The sequence below is a fragment of the Ambystoma mexicanum genome, chromosome 11, assembly GCF_040938575.1.
Source record: "Ambystoma mexicanum isolate Mex_15411 chromosome 11, UKY_AmexF1_1, whole genome shotgun sequence".
NCBI classification, from domain to species: Eukaryota; Metazoa; Chordata; class Amphibia; order Caudata; family Ambystomatidae; genus Ambystoma; species Ambystoma mexicanum.
Window position 1 is genome coordinate 1,452,668,733 of NC_090934.1, and position 27,380 is coordinate 1,452,696,112.

Here is a 27,380-nt window from a genome sequence, read left to right on the forward strand (position 1 = left end):
AGCAGGGCTTTTTCAGCATTTCATCCTCTTGAGGTCAGCATGGAAGATCCATTATAAGCTCCATATTTTGTCTGGTCCAGAGAAGTGTGCGAAAGAAACCCCCCCAATATACAGCCCACAGTATGTGGCGCTGCTGCTCTAAGCCAAGATGTGCAGGGTTCAGGTCCATCTTGTCGTGAAATCCTGGCTACCCCACTGCTAGCTGGCCCACAGGTTAGACACTGCACGTGGGACTGCACCCCTGCCCTTGCAATTGCAAAGGATTCAGTCCTGAAAGGGGGCTGCTATGGTATGGAGCAACCAGGCTCCAGATAAGATTGTGAAGTGTGGAGCACTTTACTCCCTAACATTTGAAGTTGCGAGAAAAATGATGTTTAGGGATTAAAAATGTCATTCCAGTTCCCAATGAGATCATTCTTAGGGGACTAAAAGTACTTTAAAACAGATCTTATTGTGTAACTAGTAATTCATGCAAATTAAAAGAAGCGCTTTTAACTTCTAGGCACCGTTCAAATGGTTGTAATAATGTCCCCACAAAAACGTCTCCTGACCAAAAAGTCACAGTTTTTTGCGGAGACATTATTACATTGAACATGCGGGGAACACCCCTACAACTGCTGATGCTTATTTTCCTTTACAAGGGGAGAAGGGGACATATTTGCAACACATCTCCACACATAATGTCACCATATATAATGTCACCAATGGCTTTTCCCGGTGACATTATGTATGGGGACATTATTATGTATGGGGACATTATGTATGGGGACATTATGCATGGGGACATTATTATGTATGGGGACATTATGTATGGGGACATTATGCATGGGGACATTATTATGTATGGGGACATTATGCATGGGGACATTATGTATGGGGACATTATTATGTATGGGGACATTATGTATGGGGCATTATGCATGGGGACATTATTATGTATGGGGACATTATGCATGGGGACATTATGTATGGGGACATTATTATGTATGGGGACATTATGCATGGGGACATTATTACCTGATACCGTTCAGATGGGCCATTAATATTGTTATTGTTGTTAGGGATCCTGCCTGTACCTCAAAAGCAACCATATCCCTGCAACTGTGTGGGCAGGAGCAGCGGGCAGGAGCAGCAGGCAAGAGCAGCGGGCAGAAGCAGGAGCAGTGGGCAGGAACAGTGGACAGGAGCACCGGGCAGGAGCAGCGGGCAAGAGCAGCGAGCAGGAGCAGCAGGCAGGAGCACCGGGCAGGAGCAGTGGGCAGGAGCAGTGGACAGGATCAGTGGGCAGGAGCAGCTTTCAGGAGAAGTGGGCAGGAGCAACAGGCATGAGCACCGGGCAGGAGCAGTGAGCAGGAGCAGTGGACAGGATCACTTGGCAGGAGCAGCTTGCAAGAGCAGCGGGCAGGAGCTGCAAGAAGGAGCAGTGGGCAGGACCAGCAGGCAGGAGCAGTGGGCAAGAGTAGCGGGCAGGAGCAGCGGGCAGGAGCAGCTGGCTGGAGCATTGGCCATGAACAGCGGGAAGGAGCAGCGGGCAGCAGCAGTGGACAGGAGCAGCGGGCAGGAGCATCATGCAGGATCAGTGGGCAGGAGTAGCGGTCAGGAGCAGTGTCCATGAACAACAGGAGGAGCAGCAGGCAGAAGAAGCGGGCACGAGCAGTGGACAGGAGAAGTGGGCCAGAGCAGCGGACAGGAGAAGTGGGCAGCAGCAGCGGGCAGGAGAAGTGGGCCGAAGCAGCGGTCAGGAGCAGTGTCCATGAACAGCAGGAAGGAGCAGCAGGCAGAAGAAGTGGGCAGGAGCAGCGGACAGGAGCAGTGGGCCGGAGCAGCAAACAGGAGAAGTGGGCAGCAGCAGCGAGCAGGCTCCTGCGTATCCATTGTTTCCTATTTTCTATTGGTAATATTTTTACTCCATATTATTTCTTGTTGTGAGTGCCTAATTTTAGGGTGTAGAAGTGTCTGGTGCGCCTCTTATCTGTACGGGTGGGTGTAACAATGGCACACAAGCCAATGAAGATGCCCCTCCCCCACCAGGTGTATAGGGGGTGACTGGCAGCTCCAGCACATTGTGCAGGCGGGATGCCCTTACTGGTATTCAAGCCCCTTGTTAGCCGCAGGAAGGTGGCACAGTGGGAGTGATGCATAGGCAAGCACCCAGCTTTAGTGGTGCTTGCTCAGGCCCTGCCTCCATGTGGCCCTCCTGTTCCTTTCCAGCTCTCTTTTCCTTTCCTTTACCTTGCGGAGACAGCCCGAGGGGGTCGCCAGAGCTACAAAGGCAAGCGGCAAAGCCTGGCATCAACCGCTTAATCAAGGTATGCGTTGACACCCCATGTGAATTGGGAACAAATCCATTCCATTTTTAGTACAATTCTTACACACATGATTTCTCTAAATACAGTTGCAGAAATAACAGGAGACCCGGCTACCCCCCTCCCTTTTCACGCCTTTTGGTAATATTGGGTAACAACACCAGGTGCTATACCTTGATAAAAATCCTCTGCACGTTCACCAGAAGTCTGTTCAAAGCAGTTTATTGATTCACTACTTCTTTTAAAACCAGTTCACATAACAAAAACACGTGGGGTAATGTCCTGTTTCAAAATCAGATTCACGCACCATGCATTCATAAATCAAAATAAACACAATCAAATTAATATTCACACCTTGGGGTTAGTGTACTAAATTGTTAAACAATATTGTTACATACCACATGACATCACAAATACATTATATCATGACAATAAACACCACTCTTTCTGTTTCCCCATGTACTACTAAGAGCACTTACATTCTGTAGGTCCCATTTTTTAGGCTCCTTCTAGATATCACAGAATTGTATCTACTGTACAGAGGCCTTGTACGTTGTGGAGTAAGAGACAGACTAGTACATCTATCGAGTCAGACAACCGGTCGACGCACTGTGTTTCGGCCCCACATACCAGATACGTCTGTCCTAGGACATTCTTGTAAGATCACAAGCGGGCCTTCATCAGGACAAAACATTTCTTTGAGTGTAGATGTAGATATAGAAACCCCTTCTCCTCTTATAGGGAACTGTAAAACAACCAACAACAATCAAACTATTAAAAATGATCTCTGGGTACTTGTTGTTGCTACAAGTATTTTAATGGTCGTAACCCAGCACTAACCTCTTGCCTGTTGGCACACATGTAGGTGTGTTTACAATTTCATCTTCGCCTTATGGTATGAATGAAAAAGGCGATGGTTTCTCACTCCTTAAAGGAAAAGGCGATAACCACCTGTCACTGTGTTGTCCAAATTAATCCAGACAGGCCGTCTATATATCCACGATGGTTGTCACAGTCATTATTACTGACTTTATTATCAATCTCCAGCAAATCTCTAATGTCCACGTAAGTGGATAATATTGTTTTCTTCTTTTTTCTTTACTTCTACCAAATAATGGTCTGAAAACATAATAAATTCATCACGTATTAAAGGAATGGTTCGGTCAAAAATGTTTATTGTCCCTATGGGTCAGCCATGTGTTTTTAAGCCTAAGTCCCTCGATTTTAGAAAAATTTCCTATGGACCTTACCCGAGTTTTCGTCCATTAAACGCATGCGATAACAGGCATCAGGGCGCTGCCATTTTGTGATAATCCTATCACTTGCCCCATCGCCCTGGCTGACCTGCTTTTGCGGCACTAAATCATATCCCCGCTCCTGAGCCTGTCATCAGCAGACGCGTACCGCCCATTTCACAACGCCAAAGCACGTCTTGTGTCAACATTCGCTGCGCTTCAACTAATGACGTGGCGCCATGGAAATGGCAGGACGCCTCTTTCCTCAATAAGTATAAACAGACCGTTTCACAACACACAGCAGCAGATTTTCGATTCCATTCCTCTCTCTGTGTTACTTTGAGTATTCTGTGACTCGTTTCTGTGCTCTGGTCAGCTACCTTCGTTGCTTGTAACCCGTGTGAACAGATACCAGTACCATCGCTATAAATAATTTTAGTTTGTTTGACACACAATGGCTACAATAATGCCCTACATGTACTAGCCCGAGTATACCGAGGAGGAACTACTGGAAAGGGAAACACGCGAAAACGATGGGTCTTCAGACGGCAGTTGGGAGGATGATTCAACAGCTGAAGAGCCTGGACCTAGTCGCATGGACGGTGTTTCCACCTGGTGCACATGCAATCGTTGCGAGCTAATGCCAACCGAGGACGAGAACTGCTGCTGCTGTGAAAACTCAGGAAGAGTGGCCTACATTTCGGAAGGCGAGCCACGACCGCAATGCATCACCGAGCTGCCAGACTTCAGGGCAGCCTGCCTCACACGGTCCGTGTTGAGGATAATGATGGTGCTTATGGATGAACTTCGCGCAACTGTTCGTCCTCGTAATCCGAGTACCGAGTAAGTATACTCTGCTTGTCATGCCACTCCCATTTCATGGTCTTCTGCTATATCCAAAATTACATATACATATCATTGTAACGCATGAAAGTCGTTCAATAGTGTGCAGTGTCTAGATAGCATTTGTCCGAGCAGAATGCCATTAGTTACAAGAATTGTCATTGACAACAAATGTTTATTAAACTTATCTTGGTCATTTAAAAACAGTTTGTTTCATTCCTTTTCACAGGTGGTACAGGCTGGTGGCCTATCGTTCCTTTACATGGTGGCTTCACGGGAGGCTTGGACACCGCGTTCGAAGAGTAATACCCGCCTGTGCTGTTCATGCCATAAGAGAAACGTTCCCGAGTGACAGCAGTCAGTACAGGGGATTTTCTCTCGCTGTGCTGCAACCTGACCTGAACAATGATTAAAGTCTTGTATTTTTGTGTCATCAAAATAAGATACAAAATAAAACACCACATATATTTTAACAATGGTTGTTTCGATTTTTTAAATGAATGAAGTGTGTCTCCATTCAAGGATGGACGTCAGACATCTGTGCTCTGAATGGGTGAAGGTCTGGCCGCTGTGAAGCAGGGTGGTCACTATCTAAGCTAACATAATATATTCTCTATAATGCATGCACTAAATAACACTTGTTCAAAGTCTTTCAGTCAATTATGTCTCTATAAAAGTCACACATATATCTATACTATAAATTAACATTGGATTATACAGGCCATAGGTTAAGGGTGTTGACCACTATAATACACTGTTTGAAGTGTGGGTCTGTGCTCACAAGAATCTTTGGTATGTGTCATTTGTTATTGATAGGCAACGATATACTGCAGTAGGGGTCTAATGTTAGTTGGGGATCTGCTAGGTGGGCATCATGGCATGGTCAGTGGTCTGGCACATGAAGAGAATACCTTGCAGGGACACAGGGTCAGAATGGCAGTAAGTTTCCACTGGCGAGGGTGCGTGGGCAAGGACACGTTTGTGGAGATGAACGAGCTATGTGCTTAGTTCAGACTGGTTCACATGCAGGGCAGTGATCTCCGAGGAAGAGTGATGTGTTACATTTATTAGCTGTTGCAAATACCTCTGGAGTTTTCCATTCAGAGTGGGAACGAGGGTGGGGGCCATGTGCTCTGCGCAGTGAGGCCTGGTCACCAAGATGGAGTGGAAAGGGGGTACAAAAATGGATGCCCCGTGTCCTGCTCAGTGGTCCCATCTACGCGAATGTCAACCAAAGATAACATCACATAAGGACAAGGGACGAACCCACTACTGGAGGCACTTGGTCCGAGTTTCTACTGAGAAGTAAAGGATGAGAGGGGTCTGATGGCCCCTCGCTCCCACACACTTGCCTGCACGGCCCAGGCCCATCCATCCCACCCCCCTCTATCAAAGGTGGTTCGCACCCGGGGATGAACGCTGGCATGGGGGGCTGTCACGGGCGCAAACGGCCAAGTTGCCAAACAGCATGTACACTTCAAAAGGTATTCCACGCCCAGGGGCCATCGCTCACATGGCCTCCTCAGACCCCGTGTCTCCAGGCAGGCCTCCCCTGAGGTAGGCTGCCCCCCTGCAATCCACATAAGTGTGTCTCCATTCAGCAGTCTTCCTGTGCCTTATCTGCACGCCCCAGGCCCATCCATCCCACCTCCCTCTATCAAAGGCGGTTCGCACCCAGGGATGAGCGCTGGCATGGGGGGCTGTCACGGGCGCAAACGGCCAAGGTGCCAAACAGCATGTACACTTCAAAAGGTATCCCACGCCCAGGGGCCATCGCTCACATGGCCTCCTCAGACCCCATGTCTCCAGGCAGGCCTCCCCTGAGGCAGGCCACCCCCTTGCAAACCACATAATAGCACGACATACACATGTCATTCATTCACAAACACACCCCTGTTTCTAATACTTTATAAACCACTTGATATGTCTCATGAGAACATCTTTGTGCTTTGCAAGTCAACTCCTGAACCTTCTACCTGAGAAGCACTGAGATCTATGTTAATCTGCTCGTCGTCGTGCTATCTGTGACCGCTACGAGCAAACTCATCAGTGTGCTACTTGTGGCCATCTACCTGTTCTCCTGCAACATACTGCTCGGCCTGCTGAATCCAACTGTTTGTTGGTCAAGGTAAGGTGATGTATTCTAGTCATATTTCGGTCATTTTTACATTTCTATCTATTTGCGATTACAGTACCCAATAGAGCTATGGTCATTGGTCTCATTGCTATTGACTTGAGTTTCAATTGTTATGCTATCAATAGATCTATTTATTTTCATCTGTGTCAATTGTCATCAAATTGTATCCTTCGAGGGTCCAGTCTATAATGTAAGCATGTTTCCTTTTTGTGCAAGACAGAACATCCAAGAGACGAGTCACATGTTCAGAGTTTAGTCACATCATTTAAAAAATGTCTGTAACTTATGCAAATACTAAGTCGCACATGATGAACTGGTATAGTTCCGGCGACCAAAACAAACCTTGCATTGAGCATGGTATGGTTCATTTACTGTCTTATGACATTTTTATTCATCAAGGTTTTATAATAATCTTGATATTTACTTTTCAGAATTTTCAACAATGCTTGCCTGTTCGATTAGCGGTTGCCCTTCGAAGACCCATGCTAAATCTGAAGGCACTACAATGCATGTATTCCCTAAAACTGTTGATTGAATAAGAGAATGGGTCAGACATTGCGGATATCCACCGGAAGAGCTTGAAAGTAGAGTCCAGCAAGTCTTAGAGGACAAGAGGGGTGATCGATACTGCATCTGCAGCCGGCACTTTTCCTCGAACATGTATGCCACATCTTGGGTAACAAAGAAGAATAAGCGGCGAACGACACGAAAATTGCTTGCAAACGCTATTCCAACTCTATTCGTCCACATTCCGCCACTGGTGAGTCAAGTGTCCGGATTTAGCTTCAGGCCTTGCGGTAGTGTGTAGGTAGCCGAATGGATTAATTGATATTTTAGGTGTTGAATCCCTTGTAATACTTTCGATATTGATATGAGTGTATAGCTTTTTGAATAATGACATTTATCAATAAATTATGTTTCGATTTTATAACCCCCAAAGGAAATCTATTTATGGGCACAAGGAACTGTGCTATATTGCGCATTTTCAATAGCATTATTCTCAAGTATTCTGTCGATTTACATGGCAATTTTTTAATATTTGCATTTCATTATCAAACAATAATTTACCTTTACAACTGCTTGACTATCCACTGAATCTGAAGCAAGAACATTCTACATCCGTGACGTGCCCGCAGTTATCAACCACTTCTAGCGCGTATCAGGTAATCATACTTGGCTATTGCGCTACATACTTGTTTTATGCATGTCAAGTAATAGTTTTTATGCATCGTGTGATTATTTTACCAATTGTTTGGTTAGTGCTTTCCAATTGATATACACCTTAGTTGTCGTTCCCTGGTGTTTGTTTTCAGTTATAATTAGTGTTACCCATACTAATGCAAGTACTGTCTTTCAGGGAGATGCTGAAGCGTCCACCACATTAACAACAGCCCTAGATGTTCTTCAGCAGCACGAGGTATGGATACTGACCGCTCCATCGACCGTAATCATCAGGACTGGAACACTTGTCGTTTGATTGTTCTACACCATGTTTCATTCGTGGTTAGCCATTGATATGTACCTGTGCGGTCGACCCCAAGTGTGTGTTGTGTTTACAATATTGAAAAACATACTAACGCAAGTACTGTGTTTCAGGGAGTTGCTGATGCCTCCTCTCCAATACAACCATTCATGGCAGTCCATGCGGAGCCAGAGGTAGGGATACTGACAGTTCCATGCAACTAGGCCATCAGAGCTCGAATACTTGTCGTTTGATTGTTCTACACAATGTTTAATTTGTGTTGAGCTATTGAGATGTACCTGTGTGTTCGTCCTCACGTGTGTTTTATGTTATCAATATTGTGATACATAGTGATGAAAGTACTATGTTTCAGGGAGTCGATGGAGCCTCATTCCGTGCTGTCTATGCGGATACAGAAAATATAGTCGTTGCAGCGCAAGAGGAAGGGAAGAGATGCGGAAATGAATCGGAGCTACAGCGTGCAGATGTTGAAGGTCGAGTCAAGAAAGTTGCAAAGAAAAGAAACAAAAATAAGGTTAGTTACAAACAGTTCATAACTTTTGAATTTCTTTGTGCTGGGGACTATTTTATGTTTTTTCCAGTCAATTGTACTATACTTTATCTTGTGTTTAAACTGAACATCCCTTTTCCAATCTGTCCTCTAGTTACCCGTGGGTGTCCGAACTATACATACCATTTACACTATGGAGGAACTATTAATTCAGACGCCGCGTGTTGAGACTAGAGATGCTCATGTCCAATGTTCAGAACATGAAATGAATGTGTCCGGAGAATCCAGTAAAGTTGTATTGGACCATTGCTACAGTGCGACTGCACCACCACAAGAAGATGATACTGAATGTATTGAGGATAGCTCGGAAGTAGTCGCAGATCAATTCACACAATCTACACCCGCCAAAAAATTGCCACCAAAACAGCTGTTGACATTGTTGTGTTCTCCCATCAATGTTGAAGTAACAGATGTTGAAATGACAGAGAATGAACCAGCAGCAGCATTCACCGACGCATCAGAACCTGATATCGGCGATATTTCTTTCAATGCTGCTGATATGTCCTCAACGATGCAGTCCGAAACAAGTGTGATGCCGGATGACAGTCTAATGAAAGAGGGCAAATACATAGTATTCGACAGTTGTTTGATGAATATTATAAGTATGCTGAAATGTGGGCATTCCGTCAGAGGGAAAGTATGTCGGAAGCCATTGATTCATGTGACTCGTCAAAAACAAGGCAGTAACATCACAATACATGCCGCCTGTATATTAAATCATACGTTCTCATGGTCTGCACAACCGATGCTGGGGAAACTGCCAGCAGGCAATCTACTGTGTGCAGCTGCATCACTTTTTAGTGGCTCCAGTTTTAGAAAGTTAAAGTCTTTCTTTCAGTTTGAGGGACTCCATTTCATTTCTAAAATGCAGTACTACAGATACCAACGTGATTATCTATTTCCGGCCATTAGTGATGCTTGGAAGATTGAACAATTCTCTCTAGCAAGTACATTCCAAGGGAAACGATTCAGGTTAGCCGGCGATGGACAGTGCGACAGCCCTGGATTTTCTGCCAAGTACTGCACCTACCACTTTCAGGACATGGATAGTAAGAAAATTGTGAGTTTGGTGGTCGTGCAGGTAGCACAATGTACATCCTCAGTGGCCATGGGGAAACCAGGATTTATGAAATCAGTGGAATATCTACCATTGAGGGGAATGCACATCGACCTCATAGCCATGGACAGACACGTTTCAATTGCCAAGACAATGAGAAAGCAGTTCCCACATATTAAACATCAATTTGATGTATGGCATCTTGCTAAATCAATCAATAAGAAAATCTCGGCTGCAGGGAAAAAAAAGGTTTGGAAAGTATTTCACAGTGGTCCCAGTCTATCAGCAACCATCTTTGGTGGAGCTCCAAAACTTGTGAAGGGTCAGTGGAAATACTACTTGAAAAATGGCAGTTACTGATGCACCACTGTACCAACGTTCACCGCTGGTCAGAAAACCTACATTTCCACCAATGTGAACATGGCCCTTTGTCCCCAGAGGAGGCACGGAAGAAGAAGTGGTTGAATCCATCTTCACCGACACACAAAGCCATTGAGAAGATTGTTTTCGATAAAACTATCAAGAGATTTGAGGGGACTGACAGAATTCTGTCACACAGGAGGTTTGGAGGTGTTCCACAATATGTGCCTAAAGTACAGGCCAAAGCACTTGCATTTCAGCATACAGGGCATGAAACATAGGACTCTACTTGCGGTCTTGGCCCATAACGAGAATCTCTGCCATGAACAATCTAGCACTACGGGTAATGTAAGAATGCCTCGCTACACTAAGGTGTTTTCTAAAAGAAGTAAGCATTGGGTCATCAAACCAGTCTATGAGGAAATGGAGTTCGACTTTGTAAAAAGCCTTATTGTTGCTGTACTTGAGAAGCACAGATATGGAATTTTGAACGTTTCTGTGCAGAGCACTGATGCATTGCCACCAAACATTGCCACTGTGCCATGTCCACCCAAAGCAGAGCTGGTTGTGAAGTACAAATCCCGGTTTAAATAATTGTAATATGATTGTCTTTTTGTAAATAAATGTTATTGTACAGTGTACATGCAAAGTATGCTAACCCTAACCCCTCCCTTCACCATCCTGGGTGGCGAACAACCTGGGTGTCATGTTTGACTTCTCTCTCTAATCATCTCATATCGCTGACCTTGTCAATATGTGTATGTATATATTTTTGTTGCTGTAACTAAGTTTCGCAAGGCTTGCGTATTGCAAATAATAAAACAAACAAACAATAAATCTCATTTTCAACTCAACTCCTCAGGTACGTTATACTTTCCCTGACCTTCCCCCAAAAAGTCAATGTCTCCATAGTTATGGTTCTCTAGGGCTGCAAAGCTCGCGGACAATGAGGACAAAATTGGGGGCCTCAGAACCACCAAGCGAGCCGTTGCAGATGGGAGAGAAGCCAGTTCACATTTGCACATTGAGGCCTAGTACATAGATGGATTCGAAAATTCAAGTTCTCACAGATGGCTTTACTACGGGATGTTGCAAAGTAAGAATGTATGCTCGTTTAGAGTGAAGGTCAGCGGTTTTGATTTTCAGCTGGCGGCCTGAAGAGGCCCACAACTCACACTGGCAGTAGAAGGTTCTATTGTTTTTTTACCTTGAGAGACAGGGACCATGCCGAAAGGACTTCATTTGAAGGAGGGATGCAATAACGTAAAAGACGATAAGGCAGAAAATTCTGAAACTAGACCGAGTTTCATGTTAGTTCAGTATACGAAAAATCGTTGTCAAGAGCACAGTGGGATTTACGGACTGCATTACGCAGAGACACAATGGAAATTGCAAATATAATCTAAGTAACTCTTTAGACGCTTTTATACCGGAATTAAGAATTAATGAATGAATGAAGAGCAAGTAAAACGTTTGTAGGATCGTCTTTGTACCGTGGGCACATGGGCATGCAGGTCCACATTCCACACGCATGTAGACAAACAGTCGTTTCTCATTGTGTTTTTTTTTTTTTTTTTAAAATAGATTTTTATTTTTATTTTAAGTAAACCAAACAACAATACAACAGAACATAAATAAAACACACCAAACAACAACAAAAATGCAATCCCCAACCCTCCCCCCTATGAGCCTGTGTGGTGTCCGCCATCGGTATCCGCTCCGTGCGGTGGGGCCTCATCGCCCTCAGATCCAGCCGAGGCCGACCCTGTCCCAAACAGCTCGGCTATCAATGACTTCCATGCCGTGAGGGAGCCCGTTTCTTCCTCTTCCCCGGCCATACTGGCATCCCGCCACGCCGCTGTCTCAGCATCTGCCCATTTTTGGAGATCTCGTCACCAGACCTCAACTAGTGGCTTATGACATTCCTTCCACCCCATGGCAATCCTACGTTTGGCAAGCACATAAACCAGATCTTTAAGTTTCTCAACGTGTCGGAGCTTACGCGCTCTGGGATACCCCCCCAGCAGACAGGCCCAGGCTGAATCCACTTCGAGTGTAATACCCCTTCCCGCCAGCCTCTGCGCCACTTCACCCCAATAACTTGCGATCACTGGGCACGCCCAGAACATGTGTATCATGTCCGCATTCTCTTCGTTACACTTGGGGCACGCCTGGCGCCCAGCATCCCGAAATCTTGATATTCTCAGGGGGGTCATATATGCCCTGTGCGTAATATAGAGTTGTATCTGCTTAAACCTGGCGTTCCTCGATACCATTTTGTGGTACCCCAAGGCGCGCTCCCACAACCCATCTGCCATCGGGGCCCCCATCTCTGCTTCCCATTCCAGTCGCAAGTGCCCCAAATCCTTCCCAACCTTTGTCATTAACATCTCATACAACCTGGAGACCTCATGCCCACCCTCCGATGTGTCGTATATTATCTCCAACGTAGCATCCGGTTCATCGGCCAAGGTAGCTTCAGGCCACATACTCCGGATCTCCTGCACCACCCTAAGATGTGTTACGTATTGACCCGTGTGCAGCCCCGACACCGCCTCTAGTTCCTCGAACTCCATTAGGGCCCCGTCCTGCCAGATGTCTCCCATGGTGACCAACCCCACTGATTCCCAGTATGTCCGAAGGATTGCTCTTAGCTGCCCGTCTCACTTCCCCAGTGCGACCAGTGGTAACTGCGGCACACACGGCGAGGGGTCGCCCATCATCCGGCAGGCTCGCCGCCACATGTCCCTACCCAAGGCCAGCATTTTAGGACGTTTCCTCATACAGGCATTGGCCACCCAGATCACCTCCCGCAAATAAAAGGGGGAACAGTCCCTCCCCAGCAGCCTGTGTTCAGGGGTCTCGTCATCCGAGAGCCACCTGGCCACATATTGCAATTGCGCAGCCACATAATAGGCCTCGAAGTTCGGCAGTTTCACGCCACCCTTCTCGTAAAAGTTCTGCAGTTTCCACAATGCAACTCTATTGCGTGTTCCGTGCCATAGGAAATCCCTACATACACTATGTAACCGCACAAAAAACTTCTTAGGTATCATATAAGGGATGTTATTAAAGTAGTGCAAAAGCCTGGGCAGCACCACCATCTTGAGCATAGCTCCCCGGCCCATCATCGCTAAAGGCAATCTTTCCCAGAACCTCATGCACCTCTCAATCTTCCCCACAGCTAATTCGGTATTATGCTTATGTTCCTCCTTGGTCGTGTGATACACGTCAAAACCCAGGTACCGGAAGGAGCGCGTTGCCCACGGGATCTGCAGCACCGGCAACCTCTCCACGGGTGTCCCCACATAACCGCCCAGCGGAAATAGTATGGATTTCTGGGGGTTTACTGCTATGCCGGACAGCCAGGCGTACCTCTCCATTACCTCCAAGACATACTGCAAATTCTCTTCCGGGTATTTCAGGCATAGCAGCATATCGTCTGCATACAGGGATATAAGGTGACACTCCCCTCCCACCTCAATACCCACCGGGTCATACTGCTGCCGAAGGTAAATTGCTAAGGGTTCGAGGGCCAATATATACAACATTGGGGACCAAGGACACCCCTGCCTAGTGCCTCTGCCCAACTGCCATCTGTCTGACACCACTGCGCCCGTGCGGACCCTGGCCAGAGGTGCACTATATAACATCTCGGCCCACCTAATGTAGCCTGGTCCCAGTCCAAACCGTCCCAAAGCCGCCAGCAACCACGGCCATCGAACAGAGTCGAACGCTTTAACCGCGTCCAACGCCACTATCGCCATTTCGCTCTCGTCACTACACCCCCCTCAACCACCCTGTGAAGGCGTCTATGATTGTGAGTGATATTCCTGTTCGGGACATAGCCCGTTTGGTCAGGATGGATCAACTTGCCGATCACCCTCCGCATTCTGGCCGCCAGGACAGCTGTTAGGATCTTGCTGTCTTGGTTCAGCATCGACAAGGGCCGATAGGAGCCGCAACCGTGTCCCGGCTTATTGGGTTTGGGGAGCGGTATTATAATCGCCTCCCCGAGCGATTCAGGCAGCCGCCCCACCTCGAACGCTTCATTAAGCATCTCCAGCATGGGCGGGAGCACCTCCTCTCCATACGCTTTATAAAATTCACTGGGGAACCCATCCGCCCCTGGGGCCTTGCAAGTGGGTAACTGCCTCACAATCTCTTTCAACTCTTCCAGAGTGATCGGAGCATCCAACTCCTCTCGCTCTTCATCACTTATCCTGGGCAGACCTATGTCTTCGAGTACTTCATCTATCTCCTCCCGACTCCCCCCCTCACGATCCTCGTATAATGCCTGATAATATTCCGCGAATGCCCCATTTACACCTTCTTGGGTATCCACCTCTTCACCCTTTTCAGTGATCACTGATCGGATCGGGGACCTCGGGGTCTCGCTCTTATAAAGCCAAGGTAGAAGCCTGCCCGTTTTGTCCCCCCCCGCATGTAGTCTCTCAATATACTTTTTGTAGTTTAGATTACAGAGCCTGCCCCAATGTTCTGCACATCTCTGCTGCAGGGTAGAGACCGCCTCCGTATCGATTCCACCCTCCTCCAACTCTCTTTCCAACTCAATCTCGGCCATATGCAGATCGGCCAGGACTCCCCCCATCAACCCCTTGGACTTCGCAATGGCGACCCCCCGCATTACAACCTTAAAGGCCTCCCATAAAGTACCAGCCGACTTAACACTCCCTGTATTCACCTCAAAGTAAGCAGTTATCTCCTCCCTCATATCCTCTCGGAAGACTGGATGCTTGAGTGCTTCCGCCCTAAGGCGCCATGTTGGAATGCGCGCTTGTGGGGGGTAAAGCTGCCATCGCAAGACCAGGGGCGAGTGGTCCGAGAGGACTCTCGCCCTGTAGTCTATCTGGTCGCACTCCGCGACAACGTCCGGAGTGACGAAGAAGTAATCCAGCCTCGTGTGCAGTTGATGCGGGGCCGAATAATGCGAGTATTGCCTCACGCCAGGGTGACTCGCTCTCCAAACATCTACCAGGCCAAAGTCCGCCAGCAACGTCTACAATACTCTAGCCGCCGGGCTGGGCTTGGCTATCTTGTTGTCCGACCTATCCTCCCTGGGGTTCAGAACACAATTGAAGTCCCCGCCCCAAATCACCGTACCCCCCTCCCATCGCTAAGTCTCGTGCACAGCGCCCTAAAGTATGTCGCCGTGTCCTGGTTGGGAGCATAAGTGTTTATAATACACACTACTTTGTTCTCCACAAGCCCCCTTACCATGATCAGCCTCCCATCAGACTCCACAACCTCCCCAAGCAGCTTAAACGGGACATGTGGTGCCACCCAAACCAGCACACCTCTAGCATAGGCAGAATATGTAGATCCCACTACTGTCCCCTTCCACTTCCTTCCCACTAGTTCCAATTTTTCCCGTGTCAGATGCGTCTCCTGTAACAAGGCCACATCTATCTTTTGCCTCTTCAGGTACAACATGACCTTGTTTCGCTTTAGGTAGCTGTTAAGCCCTCTAACGTTCTACGTTAGCATCCTAAGGTCCCCCATGGTCTATCAGTAGCTCCCACCTCCCTTCCAGGGATTCCCGCCTCCCCCCCACCTCGCAGACACCCATTCCCAGTTCCACCCCCAGGCTCATATAAAAACTAACACACCCCACACCCCTAACCCAACCAACTGCCCAGCTCCATCCCTGGATCTCAGGCATCCCCGTGTTCGGTTCTCTCTGGAAACCCAAGGAGAGAACCTGACGGGGTGTCACCCCACTAGCAGTGACTAACCTAAACTCAAACTGGGGTACAAAGAACGGCCCCTGGAGGCTCCTCTCCCACGCATTCGTATCCGTGCACGCGGACCATGTTTCCATCACCTAACGCGTACACGTTGTCACACAAAGTCACAGACTATATTCCAGTCCCAATGTTCATAGCCCAACCGGGCCCGCAGCGTCACTTATCTCGTCCCGTTCCAACAGCCGTCCGAACATCTGGCTCCTGAGGGCAGTTTTGCGTGTCCAGCCACTCCATGGCATCCTCCGGAGTGACAAAAAACAGCATCTTGCCCTTAAAGAGAACCTTCAGTTTGGCCGGGTAGAGTAACATGTATTTATACCCAGCCTCCCGCAATCGCCTCTTAACCGCTCCAAAGTTCATGCGACTGCGCTGTACCTGCAGGGTATAATCGGGGTAAGCAGTTATGGTCGCCTCTCCTCGTCGTATAGTGCCCCCCTTGCGAAAGTATTCAAGGATCCTTTCCCGGTCCCGGTAATTGAGGATCTTGGCGATCACAGGCCTGGGCGGATTTCCCGGCGGTGGCCTCCTAGTCAAGGCCCTGTGCGCTCTCTCCACCGCAAACCCCTGCGACAGGGCGCCCCCCGTGATCTCCTGCAGCAACAAGTTTTCAATAAACTCCGTGGGACTTTGGCCCTCAGCCCCCTCCGGCAGGCCCACAATGCGGACGTTGTTTCTCCGGGCGCGTCCTTCCGCCTCCTCAGCCCTACTCTCCAAGTTACCCACACGTTGCACCAAGGCATGGAGATCACGCTTGTGCGCGGCGCAGTCCGCCGCAGTAGGGCCCATCTCCTTCTCCAAGGTCTCCGTGCGCTCTGCCAGGGCTCGCACGTCGTGCCTTAGGAGGTTCACGTCCTCCTGCACCGCCCCAACCTGTAGTTCCATCGCGGTTTTCAGTTCGGCCACTGCGAGCTGGAGCTTGGTCTCCCACGTCGCTTTCAGGTCCGCGATCGCAGCGAGGACCTCTTGGTTCGCACCCCCGACGGCCATCTCCTTGGCCTGAGCCTTCTCCTTGCTCCTGGCTCCGTCTGGGCCGGGCGGCGTCTTGGCGTATTCGTCGAGCGTGGGCTGTTTGTTCTTTGCTCTCAGGAGCTTGTTCGACATGTCTCCCGTCAGAAGGGCCACGCTCAGGTCCAAGGCAGGGAGGCACTGTGCCCACTCACCCCAATTCCGTCTTGGGGATCCTTTGTTCTCCGGCTCACTCGACCATCTTCGCGACTGTTGTGGTCCACCGCTGTCCCAAGGTGGGCCGGGTTGCGCTGCACCCTTCGTAACGCCCCGAGGGTGCACGTGCGTTGTGGACACCGCCACTGGGGTCCCGATCCCCCACTCCTTTGTCCCCTGGTCAAGCGGCGGCGGCCATTTTCTCATCCGTCGAGGTCTCGCCTCCAATTCTTCACCCGGCCTCTAATCACACTTCCGCAGTGCGGACCCGGATAAAAATGTATCCACACGTGCAGCCGAACTTCATGTACGCAGTCAGCACCTTCTCAACCGAATCGCATCGGTCCTTGCACGGTTTTCAGTCGGATAATGTACGGATCTGCGGGAGCCCCCGTACCGACGCGTCTTTTCACATGGCTTCCAAGCCACGCCCCACTCATTGTGTGTTAACCTCGATTTATTTCGTTAGTTTTCGCATTGATTTTAGTGCCGAACATACTCCATTGCACTATCCTTGAAAGCAAATAGTTTCAGATCGGCCGTAATAAATAAAATGAATAATATTAATAAAGATCAGCTGGCGAGACTAATTATAATTTTTATGTTTTCAAAACAGGTATATCCTACCCTACTGCTACTGCCACCAGTTTCAGACCCCGGCAGATGGTTTCTTCAACCGCCAGCTGCAGCTTATCGTAAACAACTGCACCACTTTGACGATCTTATGGGACGATCGCCAAGGGCCCATATGCCCTTACGCGGTACTAGCGGCTAGAAGCAACATATCAACCTTTACGCTGGCCTAGTGCCTAGTTGATGGAACAGCCTTGCGGTTCACCGTGCGACCAAAGTGCTTCTTTTAACGAAAACCAACACCCTGTGTACCATAAAGTAACAGCTCGTGACTCACGATAAAACGGAACAGGATTTGCGGATAGAGAGAAAAGAAAAAAAATGACATTCCAATTTAATATGCCAATTGATGACTATTCTATAAACATTTAATGTTAAATAAATGTACTTTACCAAATGTACCGTGTGGCTGTTTGATTTGAAAGTACAGTTTCATATTCCGAATTGTGGCGTGCTGTGATGTGAGTTGATCTGTGTTGGTTTCCGAGTTCTGTGTGAAGTCGCGTAGAAGACGACTGGGCGCGTTTGCCTACGCAGCACAGTAACGTCACGGAGAGAGGCGGGGAATATGAAAGTTTTGATAATGTCAGGCTCAGGGGCGGGGGATATGATTTAGTGCCGCAAAAGCAGGTCAGCCAGGGCAATGCGGCAAGTGATAGGATTATCACTAAATGGCAGCGCTCTGATGCCTGTTTGCGCATGCGTTTAATGGACGAAAACTCGGGTAAGGTCCATAGGAAATTTTTCTAAAATCGAGCGACTTAGGCTTAAAAACACATGGCCGACCCGTAGGGACAATAACATTTTTTGACCAAACCATTCCTTTAAGGCCTTTATTTACGTAATATGATTACATTTATTTCAAAGCGCATTTTTTCTCATTTAGTGAATATTGTTTATGTTGTAAGATACAGTTGTACGTTAATTTGTTCTGTTATTGGTCTGGGTTTGAACGGATCAGTTGATTCCTGGATAACAAAAAAGTAACCAAGTTTATCTGAACTAAACAATACTGAATGGACAAACTGTGTTTCGCTCAGCTAAACGTATGCTCTGTCTAATACCCAGGCTTCTTCAGCACCTCCAATAAATCAAATCTCCTACTTATCACCAGTCAAGGGAATCACCATCACAAGGCCCCAACACAAGTTCAGAAATCCCTCAACAGATTTGTACTCATCCCTGACACGTCCAACCCAACCCCCCTGATCGGCCAATCACCCCCTGGCGTGGCTCGCCCTACATCTCAATACAAGGAAATAGTTAAGATGTGAGATTTGTCCACCCAAAAGGGCTGATTCTCAGAAACGTTTTGCAATTTGGACAGCACCCCAAAATTCCGGGTGAAGGATCAGAGATTGTGTAGCTCTACAGGCGCGTTACACTTCAAAGCGCTTTTTGTGTGCACGTTAAGCTATATGGTATTTAAGCTGGTTGTGGTGAATGCGGATTGGGTAGACTTATGAGGTATCCTGAGTTTTGCAGTTGCTTCTTAACTTACTAGAGATTTGTAACAGGCTAGATTTCAGAAGAAATAGCTTCAAATCATGGAGGGGGTGGAGTGGTGAGTCAGGCGGCACTCACAGCTAAGATGAGGGCTGTATTTTGGATCCCGACTGAAGTGAGGAGAGGAAGGAAATAAGGAAGGAGCAGATCAGAGGAGAGATCAGGAAGGTCAGGGAAAGTTCCAAGCTAAGCCTGAGGGCCATTTTCTGGATCCTGACAGAGACGAGACTATAACGAATTGATGGGGCGGTGAGAAGAATGGGCAGGGGGAGGGCCAAAGACATGCGATCTACACATAGACTTAAACACAAAGATCAGAGCAGGAGAGATGGAGGGGCCCCGGAGGAAGAAGATTAGGATGTTGAGGGCAGAGAAGCAGACTACAGACTGCTAGGGTGGGCGGTGACGCATAGAGAATGGATAAGTGCTAGGCAAGCACAGTTATCAGTACACATGCAGTACTCACTGGTTCATCAGACTCTAATGACCTTGCAAAAGGCTGGGTTTAAACGCCCCATTGATCGGCGGTGAGATGGAGTGTCCCAACATGCATTCAGGTAAGAAGTTGGATCATGATTAAGGGAACATGCACCCTAAAATATAACCTGTGCATTACAATGCAGGGATCCATGGAAACATTGAAAGAGGCTGAGGTTCTGCAGGATGGGTTTCTAGGAGCACTGATCTGCATGGCTCCTTGCTGAGCTAAGCTGCGGTCAGATATTCCTACGCTGCTGCATGGCTCCTTGCTGCTGAGCTAAGCTGCGGTCAGATATTCCTATGCTGTTGCATGGCTCCTTGCTGAGCTAAGCTGCGGTCAGATATTCCTACGCTGCTGCATGGATACTTGCTGAGCTAAACTGCGGTCAGATAGTCCTACGCTGCTGCATGGCTCCTTGCTGAGCTTAACTGCGGTCAGATATTCCTATGCTGCTGCATGGATACTTGCTGAGCTAAACTGCGGTCAGATAGTCCTACGCTGCTGCATGGCTCCTTGCTGAGCTTAACTGCGGTCAGATTTTCCTATGCTGATGCATGGCTCCTTGCTGAGCTAAGCTGCGGTCAGATATTCCTACGCTGCTGCATGGCTCCTTGCTGAGCTAAGCTGCGGTCAGATATTCCTACGCTGCTGCATGGCTGCGATGTAAAATTGCACACACTTCTCAATGTAATATCAATTCGAATTTTGAAATATTTATGTAGCCCTAAAACTGGCAGAACAAACTGCATCTGGGTGCAGGTGACATCATAAATAATTTGACTGCATCCTGTAGCTTTTGAATTAAGTCTTGACAGAGAAAGGAAAAAGAGAACTAAGTCCTTTCGACAGAAGACTTAATAGATCAGGAGAGTTTTTAGCGACATATGAATTAAAGTTAAATCCGTCAGGTTTCGTAACTCCCATAGCAGGGAGTTCCAGAGTTTGGGGCCATACACCCCGAAACGCCTATCTCCTCTAAACACACATTGAGACGATGGAACAATGAGTAGTAGCTTATCAGAAGATCTCAATGAGCGGCTTAGTTGGTACCATTTAAGCTTCTTTGCCTGGCATGATGGTGCCAGACCCTGCATACATCTAAAAACTAGACAGAGAATTTTAAAATCAGTTCTCTCCTTCACTGGGAGCCAATGGAAAGATCCACAGAGTGATGCGGTAGCAGTCAATTTCGCGATTTTAAAAATTAACCTCAGTGCAGCATTTATAACGTGGAACATGTTTGCCATGAAAACTTCTGACCTGCCAGACTGAGATAATTCCAGACATTAGGTATAGTTACGCATTGTTGTACTTTTAGGTGGGCTCCACATCAGTTTCTAGATAGGCAGCGGCCTGTGGCTGCCGCGATGCATCAGAGACATTTAAAACTCTTGACGAAGAACCATCCTTGGCCAGAACTTCAGAAGCCTAGGCAAAGAAGAAGAAAGTGACCATCTGGTCTTCTGGCCAGAGGTGAAACCGTCCAAAAGGGCTAGTGGGAGCTTTCAGCGAGGATCATCGTAGTTCCTGATTACAAACCTTTGCGATCTTCTTAAAGTGCAGCTGGAGTCAAAGGGTTCGGGTCTCTGGCCCGCGATGGAGGTGAGAGAATTTCAGCCAAGAGGCCTCAAGAAACCTCGTAGCTCGGAGATTCTGAACCCGCCCCCGGCCTGGCTGCAAGATGAATCTATTGATGGAATAATGCATTCATTCATTATTTGATCATTCATAAAGTGCACATTATTGGTCTGCTGCTTCATGGCACCCCCAGGAAACTGGCGGGAAGGGAGGAGAGTGTGGTCACGGGGGTGGCGGCTTCTGGTCCATTTCCAAATGGTCTTGGGAAGTGAAAAGACTCCTGCAAGGTATGATGTAATAACCTCTGTAAAGAGATCATTTAAAGCAAGGAACTGCTGTTTGTTTTTTAATATAAATGCCTGATCTTGATCTTTGGTGTCCAATTTATGTATAGGATCTACTGTTGGGATCTGATGATCAAAGGCTAGATAGGATCCTGGGGAGCTAAAGACCCCTGGATGGGATAATTTGATAACCTATGCATAGAAATAATTGAATGCAGAGAACTGATATAGTGGTTCTTCAGTGTAATTGTCGGTCTGATATGATAGGTGATTTATAACACGCTTAATACCCAAGGGTTTCTAAGCGCGTTCCCGGGGATCAAACCTGTGTTGCTCTGTGTCATCTTGGTTCCAAGGCGAGCCCGTTGCTGCTGAGCTATCCTCTCGAGACCACCCGAGTCTGCATGACTGATTGTTAAATGCGATACGAAGGAGGTCTGAGTTTTAAATGTGGGTTGCTTATGTATTAAACTTTTTAAATTATTATAAGAATTAATTAGAATAAAATAAGTAGTTTTTTTGCTATATTTTTATGTTATAAAGTTTCATTATATCATTTTTCTCTGGTTACAAAATATGAAGAGGTGGAATTGTCTTGTTTAAAATAATATAGTTCTGAGCAAAACCTGTGTTAACATTCAAAAACGTTTTCATTAAAAAGAAAAATTGGAGAAAAAAAGTACAAATGAAGCTATTTTCTTTGTCTTCTTATGGGAGTAGAAAGGAGGGGGCGAGGCTTCTGCCATCACTCACATGGCCTATAACATGCCTACATGGGGCGTAGCAGACCTGTGCAGGGCAGTGGGGCATGCAATTAATGTTTCTGAAATTTAGAGGGTCTTGCCTGGAAGCATGATTCGTTGGGGTCTAGGGGAGAACACATAGACTGGTGGCGGGGACTGGTTTTTACCCCCAAAATTGATCCTCGAATGCTCACAAGAAATGCCCTGCAAATATTCACAATACACTTTTTGGGAAGTTCACCCAGCCTTACTTGACATACAGACCCTGCTTGGTTACCAGGGTCCACCCCACCCCCCACCCCCCACCCCCACAGTGTAATATTGTCCCAATTGTTTTGCTCTACATGGCTTTAAATTAATTCTGTTTTTTTGTCTCCACAACTCTGCCATCAGCTGTGTTCTACAGCCTTTCTGTGAACAAAGATTTTGTACAGATGTTGCAAAAATAATTGTTTTCCAGTGTAGGTGGGTAGCGATAGTTCTAACAAGAAGGGGTTTGGTTTGCATATGTTCTTGTCTAAGCACTTTAATAATATTTTACAGTGTGCTATTTGGACCCTTTGTCTCACAAAACGGCATTGTTCTTTTTCCTAGGCCATGAGTGTCACACTGTACCCCACCAACCACACCCAACGCACGCTGTCGCCGAGCAGTGACCGGTCGGCCACCGGCCTTGCAGAGCCCTGGCTGGAGCCCGCTTTCACAGCAGCCGCCAGAATCCGGGTGGTCGTAACATGCTGCTTCTTCCTGGCCTCGGCCTCCAGTAACACTGCGGTCCTGATCAGCATCCTGCGGAAGCGCCGGAAGTCGCACATCCGGGTTCTGATCCTGAGCCTGACGGTGGCCGATCTGCTGGTTACAGCCCTGGTCATGCCGCTGGATGCGGTCTGGAATGTCACGCTGCAGTGGTACGCCGGGGCCCTGCTCTGCAAGCTTCTGAACTTCAGCAAGCTCTTCTCCATGTACGCCGCCGCTCTGGTGTTGGTGGTTATCAGCCTGGATAGGCACTCTGCCATCCTCTACCCGTTCAGCTTCACCGGGGCAAGCCGGCGCAACCGGGTGATGCTGTGCGTGGCTTGGGTCCTGAGCATCCTCCTTGCATCACCCCAGGTACCAGAAAGAAGGGTTAAACTCCTTGAAGAAGTTGACTAATCTAGCTGTGTGGATCCGAGGACTTCTGACTGCGTGGACCTGAAAGTCCATTAATAAAGAGAGAATTACAGTGTTGTATATAACAGAACACAACACTGATTTGTGACTCAGAGTGCTGAAGAGTGCAATGTGTGTGGTATCAGGTTAAGGGAGATTAAGGAGCATTACTGTCACACATTTATTTATGTACTTTTGTTAGGTGCTCATATAACAAGGAAATAGTGTTCCAAAGCGCCCACAGGGAAACAGGGAGGGAGCATGGGGGAGAAAACAATTAATATCCCGCAGGATAAAGACGACCCTACTAGGCCTTGTGAGCATTCAGAGCGTGCAAGTGCAGAGAGAGAAGAGGGGAAGATGGGGGTAAGTGCTGGAGTGCCGGGGCTCATGAGTGAGCAGCAGGTGTAAGTGCCCATTGCAGGAAGTGCAAAGGAGCTTCCCTCTGCAAGTAATAGATAGATGGGTAAGTGCAGGCCTACAGTGGCGAAGGCTGGTAAGTGCCAAGGCAAGTGCAATGTGTAGGCAGAGGCTAAAGGCGATTGGGTGTGGGAAGCCAGGGGCCTGAAGGACACATAAGGGCCCTGGTCACCAATCACAGCGACTGAAAGATTAGCAGAGTAGGGAGGAAGGGAGGGAGAAGGTGAGAAGGAAAGGCTTGAGGAGCTTCCGGAATTTGATTGAGGTCCGGCTCAAGATGAAGAGGAAGGGGGAGGGTGTTCCAAAAGAGGGAGCCAACTATGGAAAGAGATCGGCATCCAACACTCTGTTTAGCAAAACGCTTGACACACAGAGAGTTGGTCGCAGAGGAACGTAGAGGTCCAGAGGGAGAGTATTTATTAAGAGCAAGTTGCAGATAGCGAAGGTCCCTGGACCCAGACAGGCTTGTGGATGATGTAGTGGGATTTGAATTGAATCCGTGCAACAACCGGGAGCCAGTGGAGACTTTTTTTAGGGCTAGAGAGATGCGGTCCCTGGGCTTGAGGCCAAGGATAAATCTTGCTGCCCTATCCTGGATTAGCTGGAGTGATCATACAGAGGAAGAAGGTAGATTAAAGGGAAGGCTATTGCAGTAATCTAGCCTAGAGACAACCAGAGCTCTGGTAACATTAAGCATCTTGGGGAAAGTGAGAAAAGTGAGAATTCCTTTGTGAGCAAGAAGGATAGGGAGGATTTGAAGATGACTCCAAGGTTTCTGGCTTCAGCTGAAGGGGAGTGCCCCTAGAGGATGGCCAAAGTGAGGGGAAGAAAGAGGGAGCAGGGGTCCCGATAAGAAGGATCTAAGTCTTGCTGGTATTGAGGCAGAGAGTGTTGGCGTGCACCAGGACTGGATGGCAGGTAGGCAGTCCTGGATGATAGAAGATGCGAGAGGGTCAGCAGGAAGTTTGAAAAACAGTTCTGTGTCATCTGCATAGCACTGGAAGTTGGAGATGAGGGAATGAGGAGTGCCAACAGAGCAAGATAAGTGTTAGAGAGGCAGGGAGACAGGTTGGAGCCCTGGGGGACACCACAGGTGGAGAAAGAGGTAGGTGAAGAGAAGGTGCCCAGAAAAACCTGGGATGAATGTTCCATTAGGAAGGTCAGCCAATCCAGTGCAATTTTATGAGGATGAGTGGTTGACCATGTCAAAGGCAGAGGAGAGATCAAGTAGAATGAGGGCAGCTGAAGAGTTAGAGTCCAGTGATTCAAGCAGTTCCTCACAGGTGTTCAGAAGACTAGTTTCTGTGCCTCTGGATCCACGGAATCCAGATTCATGGTTGTGGAGACCGCCAACAAGTTCAGTGTGTGAGGTAAATTGGGGGAAGGCCAGCTTCTCCAGGAGTTTCCCATGGAAGGAGGTGATAGAAATAGGGTGGTAGTTGGCTGGACAGGTAGTGTCTGCTGAAGGTTTTTTCAGGAGGGGGCGCACGAGTGAGTGCTTGAGGGAGGAGGGGAAAGTACCAGTAGCAAAAGAGTGGTTGCAGAAACCAGCGAGTGCAGGGGAAAGAGAGCCAATGTTATCCTTGATGGTTCTGGAGGAGCAAGGGGAGACCTGTTTGGATGAGACCTTCATAGAGCGGACAACTCTGGTGACCTCATCATGGCATGACAGGGGAGAAGGAGGAGAGAGAGGAAAAAGGAGGGTGGGAGGCCATAGGAGGTAAGGAGGTGTGGGAGGGGTTGGAGGAGAGGGGAGCAAGGGTGCTCAGGACGTCCAGAGTTTTAGGGATGAAGTGTGTGACGAGTACATTGCAGAGGGTATGGGTCGGAAGAGGGGAGGAGAAGACTGCGGAGGGTTTGGCTAGTTCCCTGCAGATTTTAAAGTGTTCAGCTGTGTAGTTGGATGCAACAGATACCGGTGCCTGGATGTGAGCTATTTTCTTGGCACATTATCTATTTGGGTTTGTATAATGTGCTTCGTGCATATTGAGACACTTGCAAGCACGAAATAGAGCAATGGGGCTGTGGGATGGAAGAACGAGAATGGGAACGGAATAAGAGAAAGATTGATAGGTCTCACTTGCAGCAATGGAAGAGATCCTTTCCAGATACTCAAATGGATCCAGAGATTGTTAGCAGTAAATCCCTGAGATCAGAGCAAAAGCTTCAGTGTTTTTCTCAATTTGAGATGGTGCAGTTGCAGTCTTAGATCCTGGGGGAGGCTTCTCCACAGCTCTGGGGCTTTTGAAGGAGAGCATTTGCTTCCAATTTCTCTTGAGTTTTTGCTTTGTGCTAAATAGTCAAATCTTGCTGCCCACTGTGAAATTCTCTGTATTTTGCTTGTATACTGTTGCTTCTCTGTAACTTGCCAGCCCCGTGACCTCACCACTCTCTTTTGTCCCACAACTACCTGCCTTAGCTAGTCCCCCCCCCAGTATCTCCATCATCTCCTCGTTTCCACCCCAATGGCGCTTTCTGATTTTTCCTATATTTTCCAACTGCTTCTCCATTGACTATCCTTCCCTTCTCACGAAGTCTGGTACGAAGAAGTTATAAAAGGATATCTTGGCCTCTAACCCTGGTCTTCCTATCGCCGACACCTACCCCAATGCTTCCTCCAGACAGACCCTTACCGACATCCTCTTTGTCATTCCTTCGTCAGATGTATGGACTCCTCATATGGTTTCTGTGCTCTGCATTATATCCTCCTCTCCCATTAATGGTGGCACTCGCTGGGAGGTTCTCATGGCTTCCTTCGACTCCTCTAAAGTCATCATTAATGTCTACCTAAATGGCACTGTCATGGTCCAAGGCCCTCAGGACAATCTCCTCCTCTTTGATAGGCGCTTCCCTCGCCTCATCAATTTCCTCTCATCTCCTGCTGTCCCCTCCTCTCCCCCCTTGGCTACCTTGCCCTCTCCCTCCTCCTCCTCCTCTGCCCCTCCTAGGATCCTTTCTCCTCCGCAGGGCGTACCTCTGATCTGTACCCCTCCCCGGAAGGTCTTTAAGGCTGGCAACCTTCTTCATATTGCCACTCTCAACTTTCGCTCTGCTGTCAAACACTCCTCTGACATCTGCCACCTCCTTGAAGAACTAGACCTTGATGTCCTTGGTCTTACTGAGACATGGTTCACAGCCAACTCTGTCAAAAGCTTTGACCCTCTCCTCCCTGATGGCTACAAGATCCTCTCAGCACCCAGATCCTCCCAGTCCGGTGGGGGGTAGCCCTGATATTTCCTGTGTGGATTCCTGCCTCTATCATTCCCACTCAGACCTATTCCTCCTTGGAATGCCTTGTCTGTAGGCTTTCTCTCTCGCCTAACCATTCTCTTACTGTGGTTACCATCTGCCGACTTCCTGATCAAATCACCTCATTTCTCTCTGAGTGGGCAGACCTCTCCTCCTCCCTCCTGGCCTCTACCACTCAACTCCTCCTCCTCAGTGACCTCAATATACATTAAGACTCTCCATGCTCCTCCTCTGTACTCTTCCGTGACCTCTGCGACTCTCTCTCCCTGCCATCCTCCCCTCTGGCCCGACTCACTCTACAGGGCACACACTCGATGTCTTAATCTCCTCTGACCTCCCCCTCTCCATCCCCCTGACCACTCCTCACTCCTGGAGTGATCACTCCCTCTTCTCCTCTCATCTCTCCCTCTCTTCCCCCCAAGCCAAGCCTACCCCAA

General features: G+C 48.0%; 1 protein-coding gene across 2 annotated transcripts in view; it reads left to right on the plus strand.

Annotated features, from left to right (window-relative positions):
* Nucleotides 1–27,380, plus strand: part of LOC138504546 (gonadotropin-releasing hormone II receptor-like) — a 243,584-nt gene that overhangs the window by 156,224 nt on the left and 59,980 nt on the right. For both annotated transcript variants that reach the window (XM_069625107.1, XM_069625108.1), the window contains exon 2: nt 22,720–23,235. In XM_069625107.1, coding sequence (XP_069481208.1) covers nt 22,720–23,235 — 516 coding nt within the window. The remainder of the gene's footprint in view (nt 1–22,719; nt 23,236–27,380) is intronic.